This window comes from Malania oleifera, chromosome 11, assembly GCF_029873635.1.
Source record: "Malania oleifera isolate guangnan ecotype guangnan chromosome 11, ASM2987363v1, whole genome shotgun sequence".
Taxonomy (NCBI): domain Eukaryota; kingdom Viridiplantae; phylum Streptophyta; class Magnoliopsida; order Santalales; family Ximeniaceae; genus Malania; species Malania oleifera.
This window is the reverse complement of record NC_080427.1, coordinates 53,336,239-53,359,844: the sequence shown is the minus strand read 5'-3', so window position 1 is coordinate 53,359,844 and position 23,606 is coordinate 53,336,239. Positions and strand designations below refer to the sequence as shown.

Sequence of the window (23,606 nt, the reverse complement as noted above, 5' to 3'; positions counted from 1 at the left end):
AATTTTATCATTCAATTTGTGTTGATATAAAATTATCTATAAAAATAAAATTAACTTAAGTAATATTTGGAGCAATAAATTTCAAGTCTTGGATTTGAATTTATGTTATGCTATTTTTTGTCTAAACTTACAGAAATTCAAATTTAAAATTCAAATTCGTTCACAAAATTAGCATATTTAGCTCAAATACTTCAATATATATATATATATATATATATATATAGAGAGAGAGAGAGAGAGAGAGAGAGAGAGAGAGAGAGAGAGAGAGAGAGAGGGACCTGTTATTTGAAGTGTTGCCATTAGAATCACAAGAAGACGCACTAGGGCAGCCATTGGAGATCTGCAACTCACCCCGAAGAAGGTGGGCACATGTATGGAGAGAAAATTAATAAGAGCAATAAAAGATCAATTAAGTAATCAATTAAAGGAAGTATGTATACAACATATATATAAAATCAATTAAAGGAAGTATGTGTACAACATATATATAAATTTATCTTCCTTAAGGCTTGAGCTTAATTAATAAAATAGCAATTATTAAAAAAAAAAATTGAGACCCATTTTTTTAGCCGAAGCCAATGAATGCATTATGTTTACCGCTGAAAGAATAATAATAATAATAATAATAATAATAATAATAATAATAATAATAATAATAATAATAATAAAAGTTGGAGTAGGTTGAGACTTGAGAGAAGTTGAGCAAATTCTAACTTTGATTAAGTTGGAGTAGGTTGAGACTTGAGAGAAGCTGAGCAAATTCTAACTTTGATTAAATTGGAGTAGGAACAATGTTTGTACCAAGAACCAGTTCAAAAACGGAAAATATAAAGCAAAGGGGTTTTGTACATTAATATAAGTTGTAGGGTGTGATTTTAAAAATTATCGATGTGAAATAGGTTTGCTAAAAAACTAAAAAACACAAACGTGTACTTCGCCTGCTTAACACAAATTCTTTGTACAGGTAGTTGGTCTCAAGCCTGGATAAAGGAGCAGGGTTGTTGTTAGGTAGTTGACAGCCAACGTAAAACTTTTTTAGATCTTATTATCATGAATTCTTACTAAATTCACCTAGATCAAGGTCCATGTTAATATAAAAGGGAGAGGGTTAGTAAATTAGCACAAGAAACTAAGATAATATTGGCAACTTCAAATATAGAGACTTTTCCAAGACAAAGTACGAAAATAGCAGAAATAATGTTTAGAAGGAAAATTAACATAATTTGCCTTAAAGGACGAAATAAACAAAAAGTCAAAAGATGTAAAATGTGTTTCTATAATTAATTTAAATATGAAAAATTTTAACTTTTCAAATTTTCAAAAATTCTATAAAAGTTTTAAAATATCCAAATGTCCTTTAAAGAAAAATTGCAAAAAATTATCAAAATTTTCATAGAGTTTTAGAAAAATCATGAATGGCGCTCTTTTGGACACTTTTTACACCCCTAAAATTGTTACATGTCCATGGTTCGCCTAAACATGTGCGTGCATGAGTCCTCGAGATGAAAAATGAGATTAAGTACTTAGACCTCAGTTAGTTAAGTGGAAGGTGGATTGTCTAGCAAAGCCTCTTCCTCCCTAGAGGTCTTATTAGATAGTATGAATTGCATGCTTTTAAAAAAAGTAATAATCCCATCAAATACATAATCGATCTGACAACAAAGCTCGGGAATGGAACAATTGCAATTAAGTCTGGAGTTTTCCTTAGGTGAGATAAATTCTCTATAATTTTGAATGGACTTTTATATGGTGAATTCAAAATGTAACACCCCGATTTTAGAACCATTCATTTTTTTTACATAAAATATTATTACTCTGATACCATAATACACAATCAAAGTCAACCTAAACTCATAGGTACCGGGGATTTACATGTTTATACATACATATGACCTAAGCAGTGGAACCAAAATACAGCTTTAACTATAACTGGTCTTTCAAGTCCTTTAACTCAACTGGGGTCATTCTGTAGGGTGCTTTTGATATCGGTGCCGACCTTGGTAGTAAATTTACGGCAAATTCAATCTCTTGATCTGGTGGTAAATTAGGTAATTCTTCTGGAAAACATTTAGAAATTCTCTGACTACTGGAACATCAACTTGTTTCAATTCTTCCTTTGACATTTCCTTTATATAAGCAACATACCCCTGACAACCACCCTGAAGAAGCCTCCTCACTTGAATAGCTGACAACACCTGTGGCGAGGCACGCACATGCGAACCCATAAATTTGAATTCCTGCTCTCTCGGGGGTCTAAAGATGACCTCTTTTTGATGGCAATCAATGGTTGCTTAGTTAGCTGTCACCCGGTCCATACCCAATATTCTATCGAATCCTTGCATGTCCAACACCACAAGATCGACTGGTAATATTTTCTCCTGAATGCCCATTGGGTAGTTTTTAAGTACCCTTCCACATCTTACTACTAATCTAGTTGACATGGCTACTAACAAATCAGTATCTAACATCTGTGTCTCAACTCCAGTCGACTTAACATACCCCAATGATACAAACGAATGGGTGACACTTAAGTCAAATAAAACAATAGTTTTATATGATAAAGTAACAATCATACCTATCACAACGTCACTTGCAGGCTCGGCATTTCCTAGCATCAACGCATAAACTCTCACCGGAGCTGTGTTCCTCTGTTAGCAGCCACCCCTGGGTGCTTGGATATTCCCTGCCTATGGGAAAGAACTGTTTGATTCAAATTGGGATAGTCCTAAGTTTATTAGGACTCACATGGGAAATAAATGTTTTAGGGGCACTAATACATTATATTCATACAAACATACTTGTAACGACCCGAAAGATTTTTCCACAAGGCCTCGTCGACGAACACAGGGAGTTTGTCGACGAGCGCATAAAGGGACCTCGTCGACGAAGCTACGCCTCGTTGACGAGAAGATACCGAGAAGGGTTTTTGGGACAGTCTGAAATTTGTCGATGAGGGAAGAAATTCATTGAAAAAATTATTAAAGGACTCGTTGACGAGGTGACGTGTCTCATCGACGAATCCGACTCTATAAATAGAGAAAAATCAGATTTTTCAGCATTATTTGGCGCAAATTCTTTCTTCTTTCTCTCTCTACGTCCCTTTCTCCTTCTCTCTTTGATTACGGGTCCGTTTTACATCAGATCGACAATCTGAAGTCACCACGACGCTCCTAGCGAAGTTCTCTGCAAGTCTGCTGGAGCTGATCGTTGGTAGAGTTGGTTTAGATTTCGTCCCAATCTTAGGGTAAGACATTTTATTCAGTATTTGTCTTTTCCTCAGTTATAAGAAATACAATACACAAAAAAAATACTAATATTTTGTTCTGGGGGATTTGATTTTCAGGGTGTTGAGCGGAGAACCCTGCGGGTATAGGGCTAGAGTATAGTAGGGACTTTTCAGAGATAAGGTAAGAGAAATATGCTGTGTTAGGAGTTTTTATAATGTTATCAGAGATTTTACACATATGTATATACCAGTTTATTGCCTAGTTTTATAGACTATGAGTTTTAAATGCTTGTGTGGCCCGAGTAGATATTTATGTGATGAAGAACTTATATAGTTTTTACAGTATATCATACTATACAGATTACACAGATATAAACAATATAGTACAGATATTTATCTAAAGCAGTATATTACAGTTTTACTCAAATCAGTATGTTATAATTTTATACAGATCAGTATATCATAGATATTTATCCAGAATAGTATATTACAATTTTACTCAGATTAGTATATATTACAGTTTTATACAGAACAGTATATACAGTGTTTATAGTATCTCATGTTTCCTATTACCATAACATACAGAGTATACAGACAGAGCATATCGACAAAGTATACAGAGATTACAGTATTTACTGTCACGCCCAGAACCCCAAAATGGGACCCAAGGGTGAGAATGTAACTAACCTGTCCCTGTATCTAATTAAACATCTAAAGATACAGTACAATGGATGAGAGTCCGACCCTGTAGGATTCCCAGGCACTCTAACACATCCAATCACAATCATATACGTTGCGAAAAAAGGTTATTCTATAACAACATATGCAGTACCATACCAGAGTCTATACAAGAGCAAAACATGACTCTATCAAAACGTACAAACGGGTGCCCAAATACATCCCAAAATGGCAACCCACCAAAAATACAGTCCTAGCACTTACTCAAGCGCTAACCGCAGTACACCGGCCACTACGCTCCCTACACCAAGACGCTAGTTCCAGTTACTCAAAAGACCTGTAAAAATGTATGTACAGCAAGAGTGAGACACCTCTCAGTAACGAAGAACATAGGCTATATCAGTGTGTGACATTTAAGTGTTATCATGATGCAACATACATGCAGTTAAATGCATTCCAGTACTAATTTCCACAGTGCATACACGCACCCATACACATACACATGATCAGTAATCCTGGTGTCATCACACCCTTCAGCCCGAAACCGGTCTGCGACAATCCGGCATTGGTCCGGCCAACCCGCGAAGCACGGTGCCACCGGCACATGGCTAGTCCCCGACTCCCATGGCATTGTTCCAGTGCTAACTGGTGGATCCACACCCTTTGGTCTGATCTGCCAGTATAGGCTCACGCCCTCGGATATAGAGCCAGACACTCTTACCTACGTGGCAGTCGATAAACACATGCCTTCAAATATAGAGCCAGACACTCTCAATACGTGGAATAATTCGGAACCCTATTCCTACTAGCATTTCAACATATCACACACACATGCATGCTCATATAACCAAACAAACCACTCTCATTTGGTAATCTAAATCATGGATTTTCAAACAAATACAATTTAAACAAGTCAAGGCACGACCATCCCAATATCACAATATAAATCACACATATACTCGATTTTCAACAAAACTCGGGATTCAGCCCGTTGCCCCTTTTTTTCCCAAAACTGTAATAACGAAAAACTCATAGTTTTCCCCGTTAGATCTCCCCAAATGAGTAGCCAAAACACACACAGGACCGTGGACCACAGTTCTACTGAGTCCGATTTAAAAAATAACTAATATAAACATAGTCCCCTTACCTTTTCCCCGAATAACAAATCTCAAACTCCAAAGCCCCTAAATAGTGAACCGAGTTCCAAAACCTACAAGTCACAATACAGAATATGTTCACAAGACAGTTACCTACAAAACTACCGAATTAGAAATGAAAATCGAGTCTTACCTCAATTTTTTGCCAAAACCCAAAAATCTTCAAAACGAGATTCTGATCTGTAGAAATTGTAGAAAATCCTTCCACAATCCTCATGGTAACTTCAGATTTTCAATTCCAGCAAAGATCAGTGAATAAATCTAGAGAGAAGGAGTGTAGAGAGAGAGAAAGATAAGATTGAAGTTTCTTAATGAAGAAGTAAAGGAAAATGATATTTATAGCCCTTTGACCCAGGCAACTTCGTCGACGAAATGATGCCTTCATCGATGAATCTTCCACTAACTTCATTGACGAATCGGTGACCTCGTCGACGAATCTGAGATCACCGATTTTTTCAAAACTCCTCGGCTTCTCCTCGTCGACGAGTCTCTGAATTTCGTCAACGAGAAGAACAAAGGCTTCATCGACAAAATTTGGCTTCAATTTGACGACGAAATATGCCGAATTCCCAATTTTTCTCTCTCTTATTTATTTAACTCATTTATCACAGTTCGGGTTCTTACAATCTCCCCTCCTTACAAAAGTTTCGTCTACGAAATTTTCCATCTCTCATTCATAAAGTCATATCTGAAATACACACAAACGAACTACCAACAATAAATTGGCGACTACTACGATGCAGTCCCATAATACACACACACATACATACCCTCACTTATGGCGGAGGAATACCGTGGTTACATATACAACAGTCTCAGGAGTTCACAGTGCACACACACTCCCAACGACTAACCACTTATCCCAACCCATAGTAGGATCATGAACAAGTGCTCAAAATAACTATGGATACTTCTGGCGTATTTCCGTTTCCAGCTCTCAAGAAGCGTCCTCAACGTCGTGGGTTCGCCACAATACCTTTGTAGACACCCTATTTTTTCCCTAACCAAATAGAACAAAGGGTCCCCTCTTATTATTATTATTATTATTATTATTATTATTATTATTATTATTATTATTATTATTATTATTATTATTATTATTATTATTATTATTATTATTATTATTATTATTGAAATTAGGAATAGCTTCCCAAGAGGGGGGGTGAATTGGCTTTTAAAAATTTCTTTTAATTCGTTTTGAGATACCTTAAATTTCCTTTATTTCTTTTAACCAATTCTTGACTTGTTTTATTTAATTCTTTAATCAATCGAGAACTTAGTTCTTTTATCCAATCAATAAAACAATTAAACAACCAATCAATTAAACAATATCTTCAAGCCAAACAATCAATTTATTTGCCAAGTACAAGTTAAACAACAAACAACCAAACCAAGATATAAAGTATTCAACACTTTTGTAATATAACAGCTCAAGATGGTTGTTTGTTTATATTTTCCAAATTTGAACCAAGCCCTGTAGTGAATAAGAATTTATGCTCGCTGATGTAAAGCCCTGTATAGATGAATTAAATCACTCTTTCCAAATATTTAGAACTCAAATAAACTCTTGGTAAATTTATTTTTGGGATGTTAACCAAGTAACGTACTCTCGTAAAGTTTCCACAAGATATGGTGTAACCAACGTACTCCCTTTCGGTTTTCGCAACCTAAATCAAAATTAAACCTTAAGTTTGTTTGATTTCCAAATATATGTAGTTTATATGATTCCCAAATTTTAAATCATCCACGCAATTTAAATATGCTGAAAATAAAGAGTAAGGGAAAGAGAGAATAAGACTGAGATTTTTATGAGGTTTGGCTTATACCCAGCCTACATCCTCGCCTTTGGCAAACCACCAAAGGATTCACTAGTTCAGTTCCATTGACGGGTGGAACAATACTGATTACAACACTCCTTGGTTAAGGATAGAGTCCGCCTTCTCCAAACGATATTCCTTCGTTCGGTCACTCCTTACATAGGCTAGAGCCCGCCTCTCTAAGCAATGTCCCCTTGCTTAGCCAACGATCCAAACAACCCTTGGAATGTCAAAGAACTATAAGAAACACAAGATAAGATCTGCATACAAGTATACTCTCTCAAAGAGCAAGTTAGTATAATTTCAACACTATATACTTTGACTGTAAAATATCAATATGAAATATAATGAAGCTCAAGTGTAGAATTCACCAATATCCTTCTTAGAAGAGGATTAACAATAGGAACTCAAAGAAAGAAGGATCAGCACTTCAAAATTCTCAGAAAAATAATTTTTCAATGAGTGAACAAGAGAGTTTTGGAAGAACAAGAATACTTTTAGCTTTATAAGCAAATTTTTCAATTCTTGGATGAGTTTTAATTTGCAAACCATGTATTTATAGGCTTTCAAACTTGTTTCCATGTTGCAAAAGTTTCCTTAGAGAGTTTCCCAAGTTTTTAGAAAATTTGAAGCTCAAACGACTATATTTTAAAATATTAGAATTTAAAAAATTTTCCCGTTGAACAGTGTTCAGTCATCTGAAGTGTCGAGGTTAGTCGACTGAAGTTTCTTAACCCCTTAAAAAAAAATAGAACTGGATACAGGGTCAGTTGATTGAAATCAGGGTTCAGTCATCTGATGTCGCAGGTTCAGTCGACTGAAGTTGCAAGTTCAGTCGTCTGAACTTGCTGCTGTAACTCTCTGCCTATTCTGTCTTGTTCTTCTATAAGCAGTGACCCCACTTCAATATTTTGGCTATAACTTTTTCTGTATAACTCCAAATTAGGTGTTCTTCATGTCAAATGAAAGCTAAGAGAAAATAATACAACTTTCATGCTGACTACGTTTCAAAATAATGAGGTTTTGATAGTGAAAAATGCACCTAAATACGACTGTATAAAAACTGACAGCAAATTGAAAAACTCTTTTTGATGCTTTTCATTCCAAAAATGACTCTAACCTTTTTTAAAATAATTTTTGACCTTATAAAAATATTTTCCAGGTATTTTAAAAAGTATCTAGGTCTAAGTTAACCTAAGAGCTTCAAAATATTTCAAATGATATTTTAAACATTAAAGTGCTTACATGAAAACGTCTAAAACTTTTCTCATTCTAGGTTCTTGAGTCTTCATGTTTTGTTTCTTCAAGCTTTCATATTCTTTAAGCTTTAGGTTCTTGAGTCTTCATGTTTTGTTTCTTCAAGCTTCCATCTTTTCTTCAAGCTTTCATATTCTTTGAGTTTTATCACTTTGCTTTCCGTTGGTTCTTTGGACTTTAATATGCCTTGGCTTTCAACAACTCATTCATGTCTTCATATCCTTCAAGGTTTCATATATCATCTTTAAATCCGTGCTTTGACTCATTTAAGTTTCATTTGATCCTTGTGAGCACTTTGATCTTGCTTTCTCATATATGAGCCCTGAAATATCATTACTCACACAAATACATGAAATTTCACTTGTTTGTTAGTATCAAAATAAGATAACAAGATTTTAAACCTTGTAAGGCCAACAATTATTATTATTATCACTATTATTTTTATTTATTATTCTTATTATTATTATTAGTATTTTTATTATGTTTATTTTATTATTACTTTCTTAAAATTATTTTTATTATTTATAATAATAATTATTATTATTATTACTTTACTATAATTATTTTGGATTATTATTATTATTATTGTTATTACCACTATTATTTTTATTACCTTATTTATTATTATTATTATTATTATTATTATTATTATTATTGTTATTATTGTTATTATTATTATTATTATTATTATTATTATTATTAGAATTAGTATCTTATTTTGGCTATTATTATTTTTATTAGTAATGTTATCATTATTATTATTAATTATTACTTTTAATATTAGTATTATTACTCTATTTACTTTTTATTATTATTATTTGGTAGTAGGTTTAGGGTTTTGGGGGGAGATGCCTTTTAAAAGGCACATTCACAGAACCAAAAGAGGGGGGCGCACAGTGTAGGCCAAGAGCCCATCTTCCTCTTCTTCTTCTTCTTCTTCTTCTTCTTCTTCTTCTTCCTGCGGAGTCTCCTGCAACTCACGGCCATTCCTGCTCTTTCCCATCTTCTCTTCTTCTCCCGGCGCACCCTGAATCCATCCTCTCTGCCTCCCTCTGCCTCTCTGCTCATCTCCCAAACTCCCTCCATGCCAGTCGTCCCGTAGCACCGACCAGTCCGACGTCTCCTCTGAACCCAGCGCCAACAACTCCGCAGCACTGCACCACCAGAGTTCCCCTGCTTCTTGGCCACAACCTGCTAAAACCCGAACCAGCAGACCTCCATGCCGCCGGCTTCCCATGAAGCTGCCCTCCGCAGCAGAACCAGCAGCAACGCCAGATCCATCCTCAGTCATCTCCGGCCACCGCTGCAACACTCCGGCCACCGGCCAGTCTTCCTCGGCTCCACCGCTGTTACATCAGCCCCCCAAGACCTCCGACCACCATCACAGCCTAGCTCCGGCAAAACCATCACAACACAACTTCTCCTCAACCAGCAGGTATATATATATTTTATGATTATTATATGCATGTCATGTATGTCTTATTTTCTAGTCAGTATGCATATATTGATTTTGTGATTGTTAATATTAGTATTGTTAATATTATTTTCTAATTGTTTTATTATTTTTGGGTGCAGGATTTTTGCTCATATTTAAATTTTTATTGTTTTTGTTTAATAATATTTAATACTAATTGTTTTATTCTTTTTTTTGGGTGCAGGATTTTTGCTCATATTTAAATTTTTATTGTTTTTGTTTAATAATATTTAATACTAATTGTTTTATTCTTTTTTTGGGTGCAGGATTTTTGCTCATATTTAAATTTTTATTGTTTTTGTTTAATAATATTTAATGCTAATTGGTTTATGTTTTTTTTTGGGTGCAGGATTTTTGTTCACATATAAATTTTTATTATTTTTATTTATGCATATTATATACTAATTGATTTATTCTTCTTGGGTGCAGAATTTTTGTTCATATTTAAATCTTTATTGTTTTTGTTTATGCATATTAAATACTAATTGATTTATTTTTCTTGGGTGCAGGATTTTTGTTCATATTAGATATTTGCTTGATATTGAAATATTATTATTGAATTTATAGCTTTTTAGGGTATGCTGTAATATTGTTGTTTATTGGTATTTTTGTCATGTATATATTTAGGTAATATGGTGGTATATTATTTCATATTATTTTTATTATTATGGTTTATTAGGCTATAAGGTTGTTATGCATACAATTGTAGTCCTTAATCAGCTCTAGCCACCACCTCTACCTCATGTTCAACTCCTTCTGTGTGAAGAAATACCAGAGGCTCTTATGGTCAGTGAAGATCTCACACTACACCCTGTACATATAATGTTGCTAGATCTTCAATGCATATACCACAGTAGCTAATTCCAGATCATGCGTAGGGTAATTCTTCTCATATTCTTTTAGTTTCCAAGCGGCATACGCTACTACCTTAACCTGCTGCATAAACACACATCCCAAACCCTTCAGAGACACGTCGCTATAAATCACAAACCCACCATCCCCTGAAGGAATGGTTAGCACTGGAGCAGTAACCAGCTAATGCTTCAACTCCTGAAAGCACTGCTCGCAATCACTGGTCCACTCAAACTGGACTCCCTTCCTAGTCAATCATGTAAGAGGTCCAGACAGTTTAGAGAAACCCTTTACAAACCGACAATAGTAACCCACCAGTCCCAGAAAACTTCGAATATCTTGCACATTCTTCGGCCTTACCCAGTCGACCACAACTTCAATCTTGCTGAGATCAACTTATATACCATCCCCAGTTACCACATGGCCTAAGAATGCAATCTGACTCAACCAAAATTCACAGTTCTTCAGCTTAGCATACAACTTCTTCTCCCGCAGAACCTGTAACACTAACCTCATTTGTTCCATGCGCTCATCTGTACTCCTTGAGTATACCAAAATGTCATCAATGAATCCCACCACGAACCGATCCAAGTACTCATGGAAAACCCTGTTCATCAGATCCATGAACACCATCAGAGCATTAGTCAATCCAAACGGTATGACTAAGAACTTGTAGTGGCCATATTTTGGTTCAGAAAGCAGTCTTTGCTACGTCCTCCACTCTAACCCTCACCTGATGACATCTTGAACGCAAGTCGATCTTCAAAAAAACCCGCGTCCCCTGCAACTAGTAAAAAATATCATCTATACGAGGTAAAGGATAGCGATTTTTCACAGTCACCTTATTAATCTCACGGTAATCAATGCACATCCGCATCGACCCATCTTTCTTCTTTACAAATAGTACTGGAGCTCCCCAGGGCGAAACACTAGGTCAAATGAATCCCCTGTCCAGTACTCCCTACAATTGCTCCTTCAGCTCCCGAAGTTCTGTTGGAGCCATCCACTACGGAGCTTTATAGATCGATGCCTTACTAGGAAGCAACTTTATCGCAAACTCCATCTCACGATCTGGAGGTAAACTGGGTAAATCATCTAGAAATACATTCGGGAACTCGCTGACTACCCGAATGTCCTCGAGTCTCAACTCATCCCACGGCGGTTCCTTCATACAAGCTAGGTACCCCTGACATTCGTCTAAGAGTAGCCTCCTCACCTGTAGCGTAGACAGAATCTGTGGCGCTGGATGTGCACATGATCTCACGAATTTGTACTCCTGCTCCCTAGGAGGTCTGAAAACCACTACCTTCCTACGACAGTCAATCACAGAATAACTGGAGAACAACCAATCCATCCCTAGAATAACATCGAACCTCGACATGTCATATACAACAAGATTCGCCAGTAGCAGCTTTCCTTGAATTTCCACTGGGTAGTCTACCAACATCTTCCTACAGAAAGATACACTCCCAGATGACATAGTAACATGTAACACCTCATTCATGTCTCGGGTCTCAACCCCACACCGTCGTATAAAATTCACAAACACAAAGGAATGGGTTGCACTCTAATCAAACAAAACAGAAGCTTTATTTGAAAACAATAATAAGGTACCTGTCACCACGTTACCTACATGCTCAGCGTCCATTGGAGTAAGAGAGTATACTCTGGCCGGAGCTGTATTCGTCTGAGTGGTTCCCCAAGGTATCTGATTGCTCCCTCGGTCCCCACTGAATGTAGGCTCGTCTCGCCTCGGTGCATGACAATCACGAGCCATGTGACCAGGTCGACCACAGTTATAGTAGTTACCATCAAAAGACTGACACTTACCCTCATAAAATCTGAAGCACCTGGTACGACGACCACTAGTCTAGCTCATCTGAGAGTCTCGGCTCTTGGTATTTTGGTAGTAGCCCGAGCCTTTGCTCTTCTTCTTCCACGATCCTTGACGAGATCCTGACTGAGAGCCAGAAGGTACTGTCCTCTTCCTCGATTCCTGATCCATCTCATCCTCTTGGATACTAGTCTCAATCACCATGGCCTTATCCACCAACACCGAGAACTCACGGATCTAAAGCATACCCACCAGTGTGCGGATATCCTTCCTTAAACGCTTCTCGAACCTCTGAGTCTTCTCATACTTGCTCGAGATCATACATGGTGCAAAGAGGGACAACTCTACGTATCGAGCCGCATACCCCTGAACCGTCAAACTCCCCTGAGTCAACACAGAAAACTCATCTGCCTTCGCATCACGTACTAAAGCCGGGAAGTATCTGTCAAAGAACACCTCCTTGAAACGGCTCCATATCATTTCCTCAGGACCACCTCTCTGCTTCTCTAGCAGATTCACCGCAGTCCACCATCGACCCGCCTCCCTAAATAGCTAGATGGTAGCATAGAGGACTCGCTGCCTATCCGTGCAGTGCAGGACCTCCAAGATCCTCTCAGTCTTCTCCACCTAATCCTCTGCTATCGTAGGGTCAGGTCCCCTAGAGAACGTCGAAGGATGCATTTGTGTGAACCTCTCAATGGTGCACCCTGTAGCAACTAGAGAGCACTCACGTCTCCTCACACTCCGCCCGATCTCTTGTAATACCTGCCTCGTCAAACCTCGAGGCACAGAAAGAGACTCATCACTCGCAGTCTCCTCGGAGCCACTTCCTAGGTTATTATCCTTGGGCTCCATTCTACACACAATAGGAATCTATCAGTATCCCTATAATACATACAGTTAACACAATGATCTACACTAATTGTGTTAACTACCCTCTGCCAGGTCTAGGTCTGTCCTATCACACCGACACGAAGGTCATCAATGATCTCCCCTGCTTTTACTCGAATCGTCATCCCAAGAAAAAAACAGAATACCATCGACAAATCCCAGTCTAGCAACTGAACAACCCTCAACCAACTCTACCTATATCCACATCCTATACTCTGGTATGTACTCATAGCTAAGCCTACACAAGTCTACAAGATCTAGTAACCTGGTTAGCTCTGATACCAAGTTGTCACGCCCCGAACCCCAAAATGGGACCCAAGGGTGAGAATGTAACTAACCTGTCCTTGTATCTGATAAAACATCCAAAGATACAGTACAATAGATGAGGGTCCCACCCTGTGGGGTTCCCAGACACCCTAAACACATCCAATCACAATCATATACGCAACGGAAAAAGGTCATTCTATAACAACATATGTAGTACCATACCAGAGTCTATATAAGAGAAAAACATGACTCTATCAAAACATACAAGCGGGTGCCCAAATACATCTAAAAATGGCAACCCACCAAAAATACAGTCTTAGCACTTACCCAAGCGCTAAACATAGTACACCGGCCACTACGCTCCCTACACCAGGACGCTAGTTCTGGTTACTCAAAAGACCTATAAAAATGTACGTACAGTAGGGGTGAGACACCTCTCAGTAAGGAAGAACACAGGTTATATCGGTGTGTGGCATTTGAGTGTTATCTGATGCAACACACACGCAGTTAAATACATTCCAGTACTAATTTCCACAGTGCATACATGCACCCATACACATACATATGATTAGTAATCCTAGTGTCGTCACACCCTTTGGCCCGAAGCCGATCTGCAACAATCCGGCATTAGCCCGGCCAACCCGCGAAGCACGGCGCCACTGGCACATGGCTAGTCCCCAACTCCCATGGCATCGTACCGACGCTAACTGATGGATCCACACCCTTTGGCCTGATCTGCTAGTATAGGCTCACGCCCTCGGATATAAAGCCAGACACTCTTGCTTATGTGGCAAGCGATAAACACACGCCCTCGGATATAGAGTCAGACACTCTCAGTACCTGGAACAATTCGGAACCCTGTTCTTACTAGCATTTCAACATATCACACACACATGCATGCTCATATAATCAAACCAAACCACACAAATTTGGTACTCTAAATCATGGTTTTTTAAAAAAATACAGTTTAAACAAGTCAAGACACGGTCATCCCAATATCACAGTATAAATCACACATATACTCGGTTTTCAACAAAACCTGGGATTCAGCCCGTCACCCTTTTTTTTTCCAAAACTGTAATAATGAAAAATTCATAGTTTTCCCCATTAGATCTCTCCAAATGAGTAGCCAAAACACACGCAAGACCGTGGACCACAGTTCCACCAAGTCTGATTTCAAAAATAACCAATAGAAACATAGTTTCCCTTACCTTTTCCCCGAATAACAAATCCCAAACTCCAAGGCCCCTAAATAGCGAACCGAGCTCCAAAACTTACAAGTCACAATACAAAATATGTTCAAAAGACAGTTGCCTACAAAACTACCAGATCAGAAATGAAAACCGAGCCTTACCTCGATTTTTTGCCAAAACCCAAAAATCTCCGAAACGAGATTCTGATCCGTAGAAATTGTAGAAAATCCTTCCACGATCCTCGTGGTAACTTCAGATTTCCAATTCCAACAGCGACCAGCGAAGAAAACTAGAGAGAAGGAGTGTAGAGAGAGTTCTAGAGAGAGAGAGAGAGAGAGAGAGATAAGATTGAAGTTTCTTAATGAAAAAGTAAAGGAAAATGATATTTATATCCCTTTGACTTGAGCAACTTCATCGACAAAATGGTGCCTTCGTTGACGAATCTTCCACTACCTTCGTCGACGAATCGGTGACCTTGTCGACGAATCTGAGATCATTGATTTTTCTGAGACTCCTCAATTTCTCCTCGTCGTTGAGTCTTTGAATTTCGTCGACAACAAGAACAAAGGCTTCGTCGACGAAATCTGGCTTCGTCAACGAAATATGCCAAATTCCCAGTTTGTCCCTCTCTTATTTATTTAACCTATTAATCATGGTTCGGGTTCTTACATTTACAGTATAGAAAGATAGCGTTATGGTAATTTTGGAAACATGATGAAAACAATAAAAGAGTATATATGTATATATAGTATCAGATCCCTGAGAAAAGATTACAGACAGATACAGATAAAGAATTCAGAGCATGGTACCGTTGCTAGATATAGATAGAGTGCAACCACATATCTCTGATAGTGTGTGGGTATCGTCGACCGTACTCGGAGAGTATGCAGCTCCCCAGTTCGCTGGGTGGAGGGGGCCAATTTGACGAGGTAGCAGCCAGTCTCGAGCCTAGGAGTGGATGTAGTATGGCCGGGCTGAGGTAGTGTAGAGTATATTGACTTATCTAGAGGACCGACCAGATTAAGTCTTGCCTACGGGCCGCACAACCCTATCATGAGGGGTCAAATCATGACATACAGAGTTTTAGAGATAAAGTACAGTTATGTATATGTATACAGTTTTACCGTATATGATGAGTATAACATGATATTAGCAGTATGAAAAGTAGAAAATACAGATGATACAGTTATATTTTAAATTGTGAAAAAGAAGATATGTTTTACAGATTTACTATTGTATTATAGTTCAGTTGTTATTTAAACAGTATTTCTAACTTAGTTGTCACACACTAGTAATATCATATCTCCACTTATTCAACGTCAACTCTGTAACATCCTCAAAATTCATATCATTTTTTTTTTATATATATATCTACATCCATACCTAAGCAGTAGAAACACATATCATACAACCATTCACATATATACTATACAATACCAGAATCCAGCATTTACAGACTATAGCCATACAAAAATACCCCTCCAACATCATCTACTCAAAATGTACACAACTCTGTCAAAAACTCACCCTATAACCAGGGTGATCAAATGCTTTCTATCCGCGAGCCTAATTTGCTCGCCTAACTGACTCACCTGAAAAATGCTAAAATAATAGGGTGAGACGACGCTTAATAAGTGAAAATATGCTATTACTAGTGTGTGGTAACTAAGTTAAAGATACTTTCAAAATAATAACTGAACTGTAATGCAACAAATAATCTGTAAAGCATATCTTTCTTTCATAATTTAAAATATACTGTCTATATATGTGTATTCAGTATAGTATGATACATTACAAAAGCTATATAAATTTCTTCATCTCATGAAAATCTACTCTAGCCACATAAACATTTAAACTCATATTCTGTAAATACTGTATAATAAACTGGTATAAATATATGTTTATGAAATCTCTAATAGCATTATGAAAACTCCTAGCATAGCATATTTCCCTTACCTTAACTTTGAAAAGCGTTTATAAAATTCTGGTTCTATACCTACAGGGTTCCTAACTCAATATCATAAAAACACAATACCCCAGAACAAAATATTAGTATATTCTTACCTACAACATTTCTTATAACTTGGGAAAGGAAAATACTGAATAAAATGTCTTACCCTGAGATTGGGATGAAATCCACATCAACTTTTCTAGTGATCAGCTCTGACAGACTTGCAAAGAACTTCGTCAGGAGCGTCGTGATAGTCTCAAATCTTCGATCCGACGAGAAATAGGCCTGAAAATGAAGAGAGAAATGAGAGAGGGACGTAGAGAGAGAGAGAGAGAGAGAGAGAGAGAGAGAGAGAGAGAGAGAGAGAAGTGCTAAAATGGATAAAAATCTGGGTTTTCCACTTTTATACTGCGGCCTTCGTCGACGAGACACGTCATCTCGTCGATGAATCTTTCAGTAATTTCGTCAACAAACCTTGCTCCCTTGTCGACGAAATTCAAGCTACTCCAAAACCTCTCTCGGTATTTTCTCGTCGACAAGATGTAGCTTCGTTTACAAATTCCCTTATGCACTCGTCGATGAACACAGGGCTTCATCGACGAATCCCCCTATGAACTCGTCGACGAACACAGGGCTTCATCGACGAATTCCTGTGTGCCACTTCCCGGTTTTTCCTTCCAAAACTCAATGTCGTCGACGAAGCCTACTATCCCCTTCTATTTTTGTTTCCATTTCCCTCTCTCTTTCATATTTAAATATCGTTATTTTTCAGGTCATTACATTCTCCCCTCCTTACAAAATTTCGTCCTCGAAATTTACTATTTGTATCCCCATCTATACATTCCATCATATGGTAAAGGAAAAAGGTCTACTTATTTTATTACCTATCCTCACTTGTGGCGGAGGAATACCATGGTTACATTTATGTTCTGGAAGATTACATATATAAACTAAAAACTTTCTACTAACTAAAATCAGTATATGTACCTGTAAGAAAAATTATCTAACTATTATACTTTACCTGAGTACCTCTATATCTCTTGGAACAACTGTGGGTATCTCTGTCTAATCTACTCCCCAAGCTCCTAAGAAGCTTCCACTATAGTGTGATTCTTCCACAAAATTTTAACTAACTGTATTTCTTTAGTACATAAAGTTTGAACCTTTCTATCCAAAATTTGTACTGGTACTTCTTCATATGCTAATGATTCCTTAAGCTCTATCTCTGCATTGCTAATGATGTGGGATGGGTCTGGGACCTATTTTCGTAATATGGCAACATGAAACACGTCATGAATACGAGCCAAAAATGGCGGCAAAGCTAGCCTGTAGACAACTGATCCTATTCTCTCAAGTATCTCAAAAGGGCCAATATACCTAGGGCTCAACTTGCTCTTCTTTCCAAATCTCATAACTCTTTTCAGAGGAGCTATCTTTAAAAATACTCGATTTCCCACGTCAAATTCCAACTCTAGGTAGCGAGTGTCTGCATAACTTTTCTACCGACTCTGTGCTGTACTGATTCTTTCTCTAATTAATCAGACTTTGTTGGATGCCTGTTGTATTATCTCAGGACCCAAAACTCGCCTTTCACCTACTTTATCCCAAAAAAAGGAGAACGACATCTCCTACCATATAATGCCTCATATGGAGCCATGCCGATACTAGCCTGATAGTTATTATTGTAAGTAAACTCAACTAACGACATAAACTGGATCCAATTGCCCCCAAAATCAAGCACACAAGCACGAAGCATATCCTCTAGTGTTTGAAATGTTCTCTTAGACTGACCATCTATCTGGGGATGGAAAGCAGTGCTAAAAGCTAATTGTGTACCCATAGCCTCCTGTAACTTTTCAAGAATCGTGAAGTAAACCGAGGATCTCGGTGTGAGACTATGGATACTGGTATTCCATGAATATGAACTATTTTCTAAACGTATATCTCTGCTAGTCTGTCCATGGAATAACCGATTTTAATAGGGATGAAATGTGCGATTTTCATCAAACGATCAATAACCACCAAAATCGCATTTAATCCCTGTCGCACTGGTGGTAACCCCATAACAAAATCCATCGAAACGTGGTCCCACTTCCACTCTGGGATAAACAACGACTGCAACTGTCCCGCTAGTCTCTGGTGCTCAGCTTTAACCTGCTGACACGTCAAGCATTGTTGAACAAATTTGGCTATCTCCCTCTTCATTCCACTCCACCAGAAATACTCTCGCAGGTCCCTGTACATTTTAGTACTGTCAGGATGGACCGTGTATAGGGATCTGTGAGCCTCATCTAGTACAATTCTCCTGATCTTAGTATCTGTAGGAACACATAGTCTAGTACGGAATCATAGAGCTCCATTATTTGATATGTTGAACTCCGCACCTTTACCATCACGTACTCTAGTCATCACTGCTGCCAACTCTGCATCATCACCCTGAGCTGATTTAATCCTCTCATATAGGGTACGCTGAACCACTAGACTGGCAATAACTGCCTGAGGACTCTTCTCTACCAATTCTATACTGAATCTCTCTAAATCCACTAGAATTAAGTGTTGAATCTTCATAGCTGCTAGTACGGATCCCCCTGATTTCCTGCTCAGAGCATCTGCCACTACGTTCGCTTTTCCTGGGTGGTAACTAATCGTGCAATCATAGTCTTTAATAAGTTCTAACTACCTTCTTTGCCTCATATTTAATTCTTTCTTAATAAAGAAATATTTCAAACTCTTATGATCCGTGAAAATCTCCCACTTTCCACCATATAAATAATGCGTCCAGATCTTGAGAGCATACACCACTACAGCAAGCTCTAAATCATGGATAGGATAATTCTTCTCATATTCTTTAAGCTGCCTAGATGCATATGCAATAACCTTGCCGTGTTGCATCAATAAGTATCGAAGACCTTTCAAAGAGGCATCATTGTATATTACGAATCCATCCTCCCCTAAAGGGATAGCCAGTACTGGAGTTGAAACTAACTGCTGCTTTAACTCTTGAAAGCTCTACTCACAGTCATCAGTCCATTCAAATTTTACATTTTTCCTCGTAAGTCATGTTAATGGACCTGATAGCCTGGAGAAACCATCCACCAAGTGCTGGTAATAACCTGCTAATCCCAAAAAACTCCTGACTTCCTGAACATTTCCTGACCTTTCCCAACTCAACACTACTTCTATTTTACTTGGATCAACTGATACACCTGCTTTAGAAATCATATGGTCGAGAAAAGTAACCTGCCTTAACCAGAACTCACATTTCTTGAATTTTGCATATAATTCCCTTTCCCTTAATACCTGCAATACCAGCCTCAAATGATGCTCGTGCTCCTCACAACTCCTCGAGTAGACCAGTATATCATCAATAAACACAACCACAAATTGATCCAAATACTGGTGGAACACCCAATTCATCAAATCCATGAAAACTGTTGGTGCATTAGTCAACCCAAATGGCATCACTAAGAACTTGTAATGCCCATATCTGGTATGGAAAGCGGTCTTCGAAATGTCCTCTGCTTTAACTTTCACCTGATGGTATCCTGACCGCAGATCAATCTTAGAATAAACCTAGGTCACCTGAAGCTGATAAAATAAATCATCGATCCTCGGGAGAGGATATTTATTCTTGACTGTCAGTTTGTTTATCTCCCTATAACTAATGCATAATCTCATGGTTCCATCTTTATTTTTTACAAACAAAACTAGCGCTCCCCAGGGCGACACACTGGGCCTGATAAAGCCCTTATCTAGTAATTCCTGTAGCTGATCTTTCAGTTCTTTCAACTCGATTGGAGCCATACGGTATGGTGATTTAGATATTGGCGCAGATCCTGGCAACAAATCTATCGTAAACTTAACCTCATGATCTGGTGGCAAACCAGACAATTCATATGGAAATACATCTAGGAATTCCCTCACTACGAGTATATCAGCTTGTCTCAAAGCTTCTTTTGGCAATTCTTTTATGTATGTGACATGCCCCTAACAACCATCCTGTAGCAGTCTCCTCACCTAAAGAGCCGACACCAGCTACGGCGAGGCACGCACACATGAACCCGTAAATCTAAATTCTGACTCACCCGGGGGTTTGAAAATTACTTCTTTCTGATGGCAATCTATACTAGCGTGATAAATGGCTAACCAATCCATACCTAGTATCACATCAAATCCCTGCATATCCAAGACCACAAGATCTGCTAAAAGCACTCTTTCTCGAATACTTACTAGAAAATTCCGAAGTACCCTCCTGCATCTAATCGTAGATCCCATTGGCGTACCCACAAACAATTCTATATCTAATGGTTATGTCTCTATTCCAGCTATTTTCACATATCCCGTCAATATAAAAGAGTGGGTGGCACCTATATCAAACAAAAAAATCATTCTATATGGTAAAGCAATAAGAGTACTTGTGACCACATCTCCAGTTGTCTCAGCATCTCCTGGTGTCAATGCATAGACCCTCGCCAACGCAGTGTTCCTCTGCTAACCACCTCGGGATGCCTGATATCCACCTCAAAATGGTCTGGGAGCCTGCGCATAATTTGACGGCATCTGACATGATCGAGCCATATGGCCAGGCCTCCCACATCGATAACACACATTTTCCCCCAGTCGGCACTCACTAGGATGTCTCCATCCGCATCTAGGACAAATAGCAGGAAGCTGTCCGCCCTGAAATCCCCTGTGTTCTACCATTTGTCTCTGGCCTCTGCCAGATCTACCTCCTTTCCAAGGGCCTCGGTTGGGACCCACCTGAAAACTTGAGGGCGCAGTCCTCTTCCTCTAACTCTGTGTCTCCGTCTCCCTAGATAGAATCTCCTCCGCTATAATAGCCTTGTCAACCAGTTCTATAAAATCTTGGATCCTCAATACTGCCACCTGCCGGTAAATATCACGCCTTAAGTTTCTCTCAAACATTCTAGCCTTCTTTGCTTCATCGGGGACAACATAGGGACAGAAACGAGAGAGCTCAATAAATATTGCCGCATACTATGGGACAGTCAACAACCCCTATGACAAACTCAGGAACTCCTGTACTCGAGCATCTCTAACTGAAGCAGGATAATATCTATCAAAGTACATATCCTTGAATTGGGCCCAGGTCATCTGCACTGGTATAGCCCTGTGCTCCTCCAACAACTTGGTGGCTGCCCACCATCTTTCGGCCTCCCCCGCCAGCCTATATATAGCATATAAAACTATTTGCTCATCAGTGCAATGGAGTACTGCCAGAATCTTCTCTACCTCTTGCACCCATTTCTCCACAACTGCAAGATCAGTTGCTCTAGAGAAAGCTGGCGGATTCATTTTCATAAATTTCTCTATGGTACATCCCTAAGCTGAGGATGGGCCTCCCTGCTCTTTAGAACTCCACGCTATTTCAGCCATAACTTGCTGGGCCACACTGCGTAGCACATCATCTAAATCCCCACCTGCTGCGCCAGAAGGACCCCCTCAATCATCCCCACTGGCGTGAGCACTATTGTCTCCTGGGTCCATCCTACAAACACATAGTACACCGTTTCAAAATTCTATCTTCCTACAGACCCAACTTATTCAACTAAAATTCCAAATCCTCTATTAACTATCCCTGCTGCTCCTAGCCCCACAATCCACTCCTGCAACCCAAACACAAGACTCGTCGACAGTTTACTATGGTTTTCCTGGAATCGTCACCACAGGAAAAACATAGAAACAATCACGAAATCCTATATCCAGATCACAGAATAAAACCTCAAATCTTTTCCCTATATTTTGGTATTATTTTCCGCTGCACTCTAGAGTCTACATGACCTAACAACCTAGGCTCTAATACCAAAATGTAACATCCTCAAAATTCATATCATATATATATATATCTACATCCATACCTAAGCAGAGGAAACACATATCATACAACCATTCACATATATACTATACAATACTAGAATCCAGTATATACAGACTATAGCCATACAAAAATACCCCTCCAGCATCATCTACTCAAAATATACACAACTCTATCAAAAACTCACCCTATAACTAGGGTGATCAAACACTCTCTATCCGCGAGCTTGATCTGCTCGCCTAACTAGCTTACCTGAAAAATGTTTAAATAATAGGGTGAGACGACGCTCAGTAAGTGGAAATATACTATTACTAGTGTGTGGCAACTAAGTTAAAGATACTTTCAAAATAATAACTGAACTATAATGCAACAAATAATCTGTAAAGCATATCTTTCTTTCTCAATTTAAAATATACTGTCTATATTTGTGTATTCATTATAATATGATACATTACAAAAGCTATATAAATTTCTTCATATCATGAAAATCTACTCAGGCCACACAAACATTTAAACTCATATTCTGTAAATACTGTATAGTAAACTAATATAAATATATGTTTATGAAATCTCTAATAGCATTATGAAAACTCCTAGCATAGCATGTTTCCCTTACCTTAACTTTGAAAAGCCCCAATAAAATTCTAATTCTATACCCGCAGGGTTCCTAACTCAACATCCTAAAAATACACTACCCCAGAACAAAATATCAGTATTTTCTTACCTACAACATTTCTTATAACTGGAGGAAAGACAAATATTAAATAAAATGCCTTACCCTGAGATTGGAACGAAATCCAAATCAATTTTTCTAGTGATTAGCTCCAATAGACTTGCAAAGAACTTCGTTAGAAGCGTCGTGTTAGCCTCAAATCTTTGATCCAGTAAGAAGCAGGCCTGGAAACGAAGAGAAGTGAGAGAGGGATGTAGAGAGAGAGAGAGAAGAGAAAGAGAGAAGTGTTAAAAATGGATAAAAATCTGGGTTTTCCACTTTTATACTGTGGCCTTCATCAACGAGACACGTCACCTCGTCGACGAATCTTTCAATAATTTCTTCGACGAACCTTGCTCCCTCGTCGACGAAATTCAGGCTACCCCAAAACTTCTCTTAGTATTTTCTCGTCGACGAGATGTAGTTTCGTCAACGAATTCCCTTATGCACTCATCGACAAA

General features: G+C 38.3%; 1 protein-coding gene across 1 annotated transcript; it reads right to left on the bottom strand.

The window, feature by feature from the left end:
* Window positions 1-21,388: 21,388 nt before the first annotated feature.
* On the bottom strand, window positions 21,389-21,913 carry LOC131167541 (uncharacterized). The gene is made up of 2 exons (XM_058126344.1): window positions 21,719-21,913; window positions 21,389-21,595 (listed from the first exon to the last, which is right to left on the bottom strand). The coding sequence occupies exons 1-2, from the start codon at window positions 21,911-21,913 to the stop codon at window positions 21,389-21,391; spliced, it is 402 nt and encodes a 133-aa protein (XP_057982327.1).
* Between the last annotated feature and the right edge of the window lie 1,693 nt (window positions 21,914-23,606).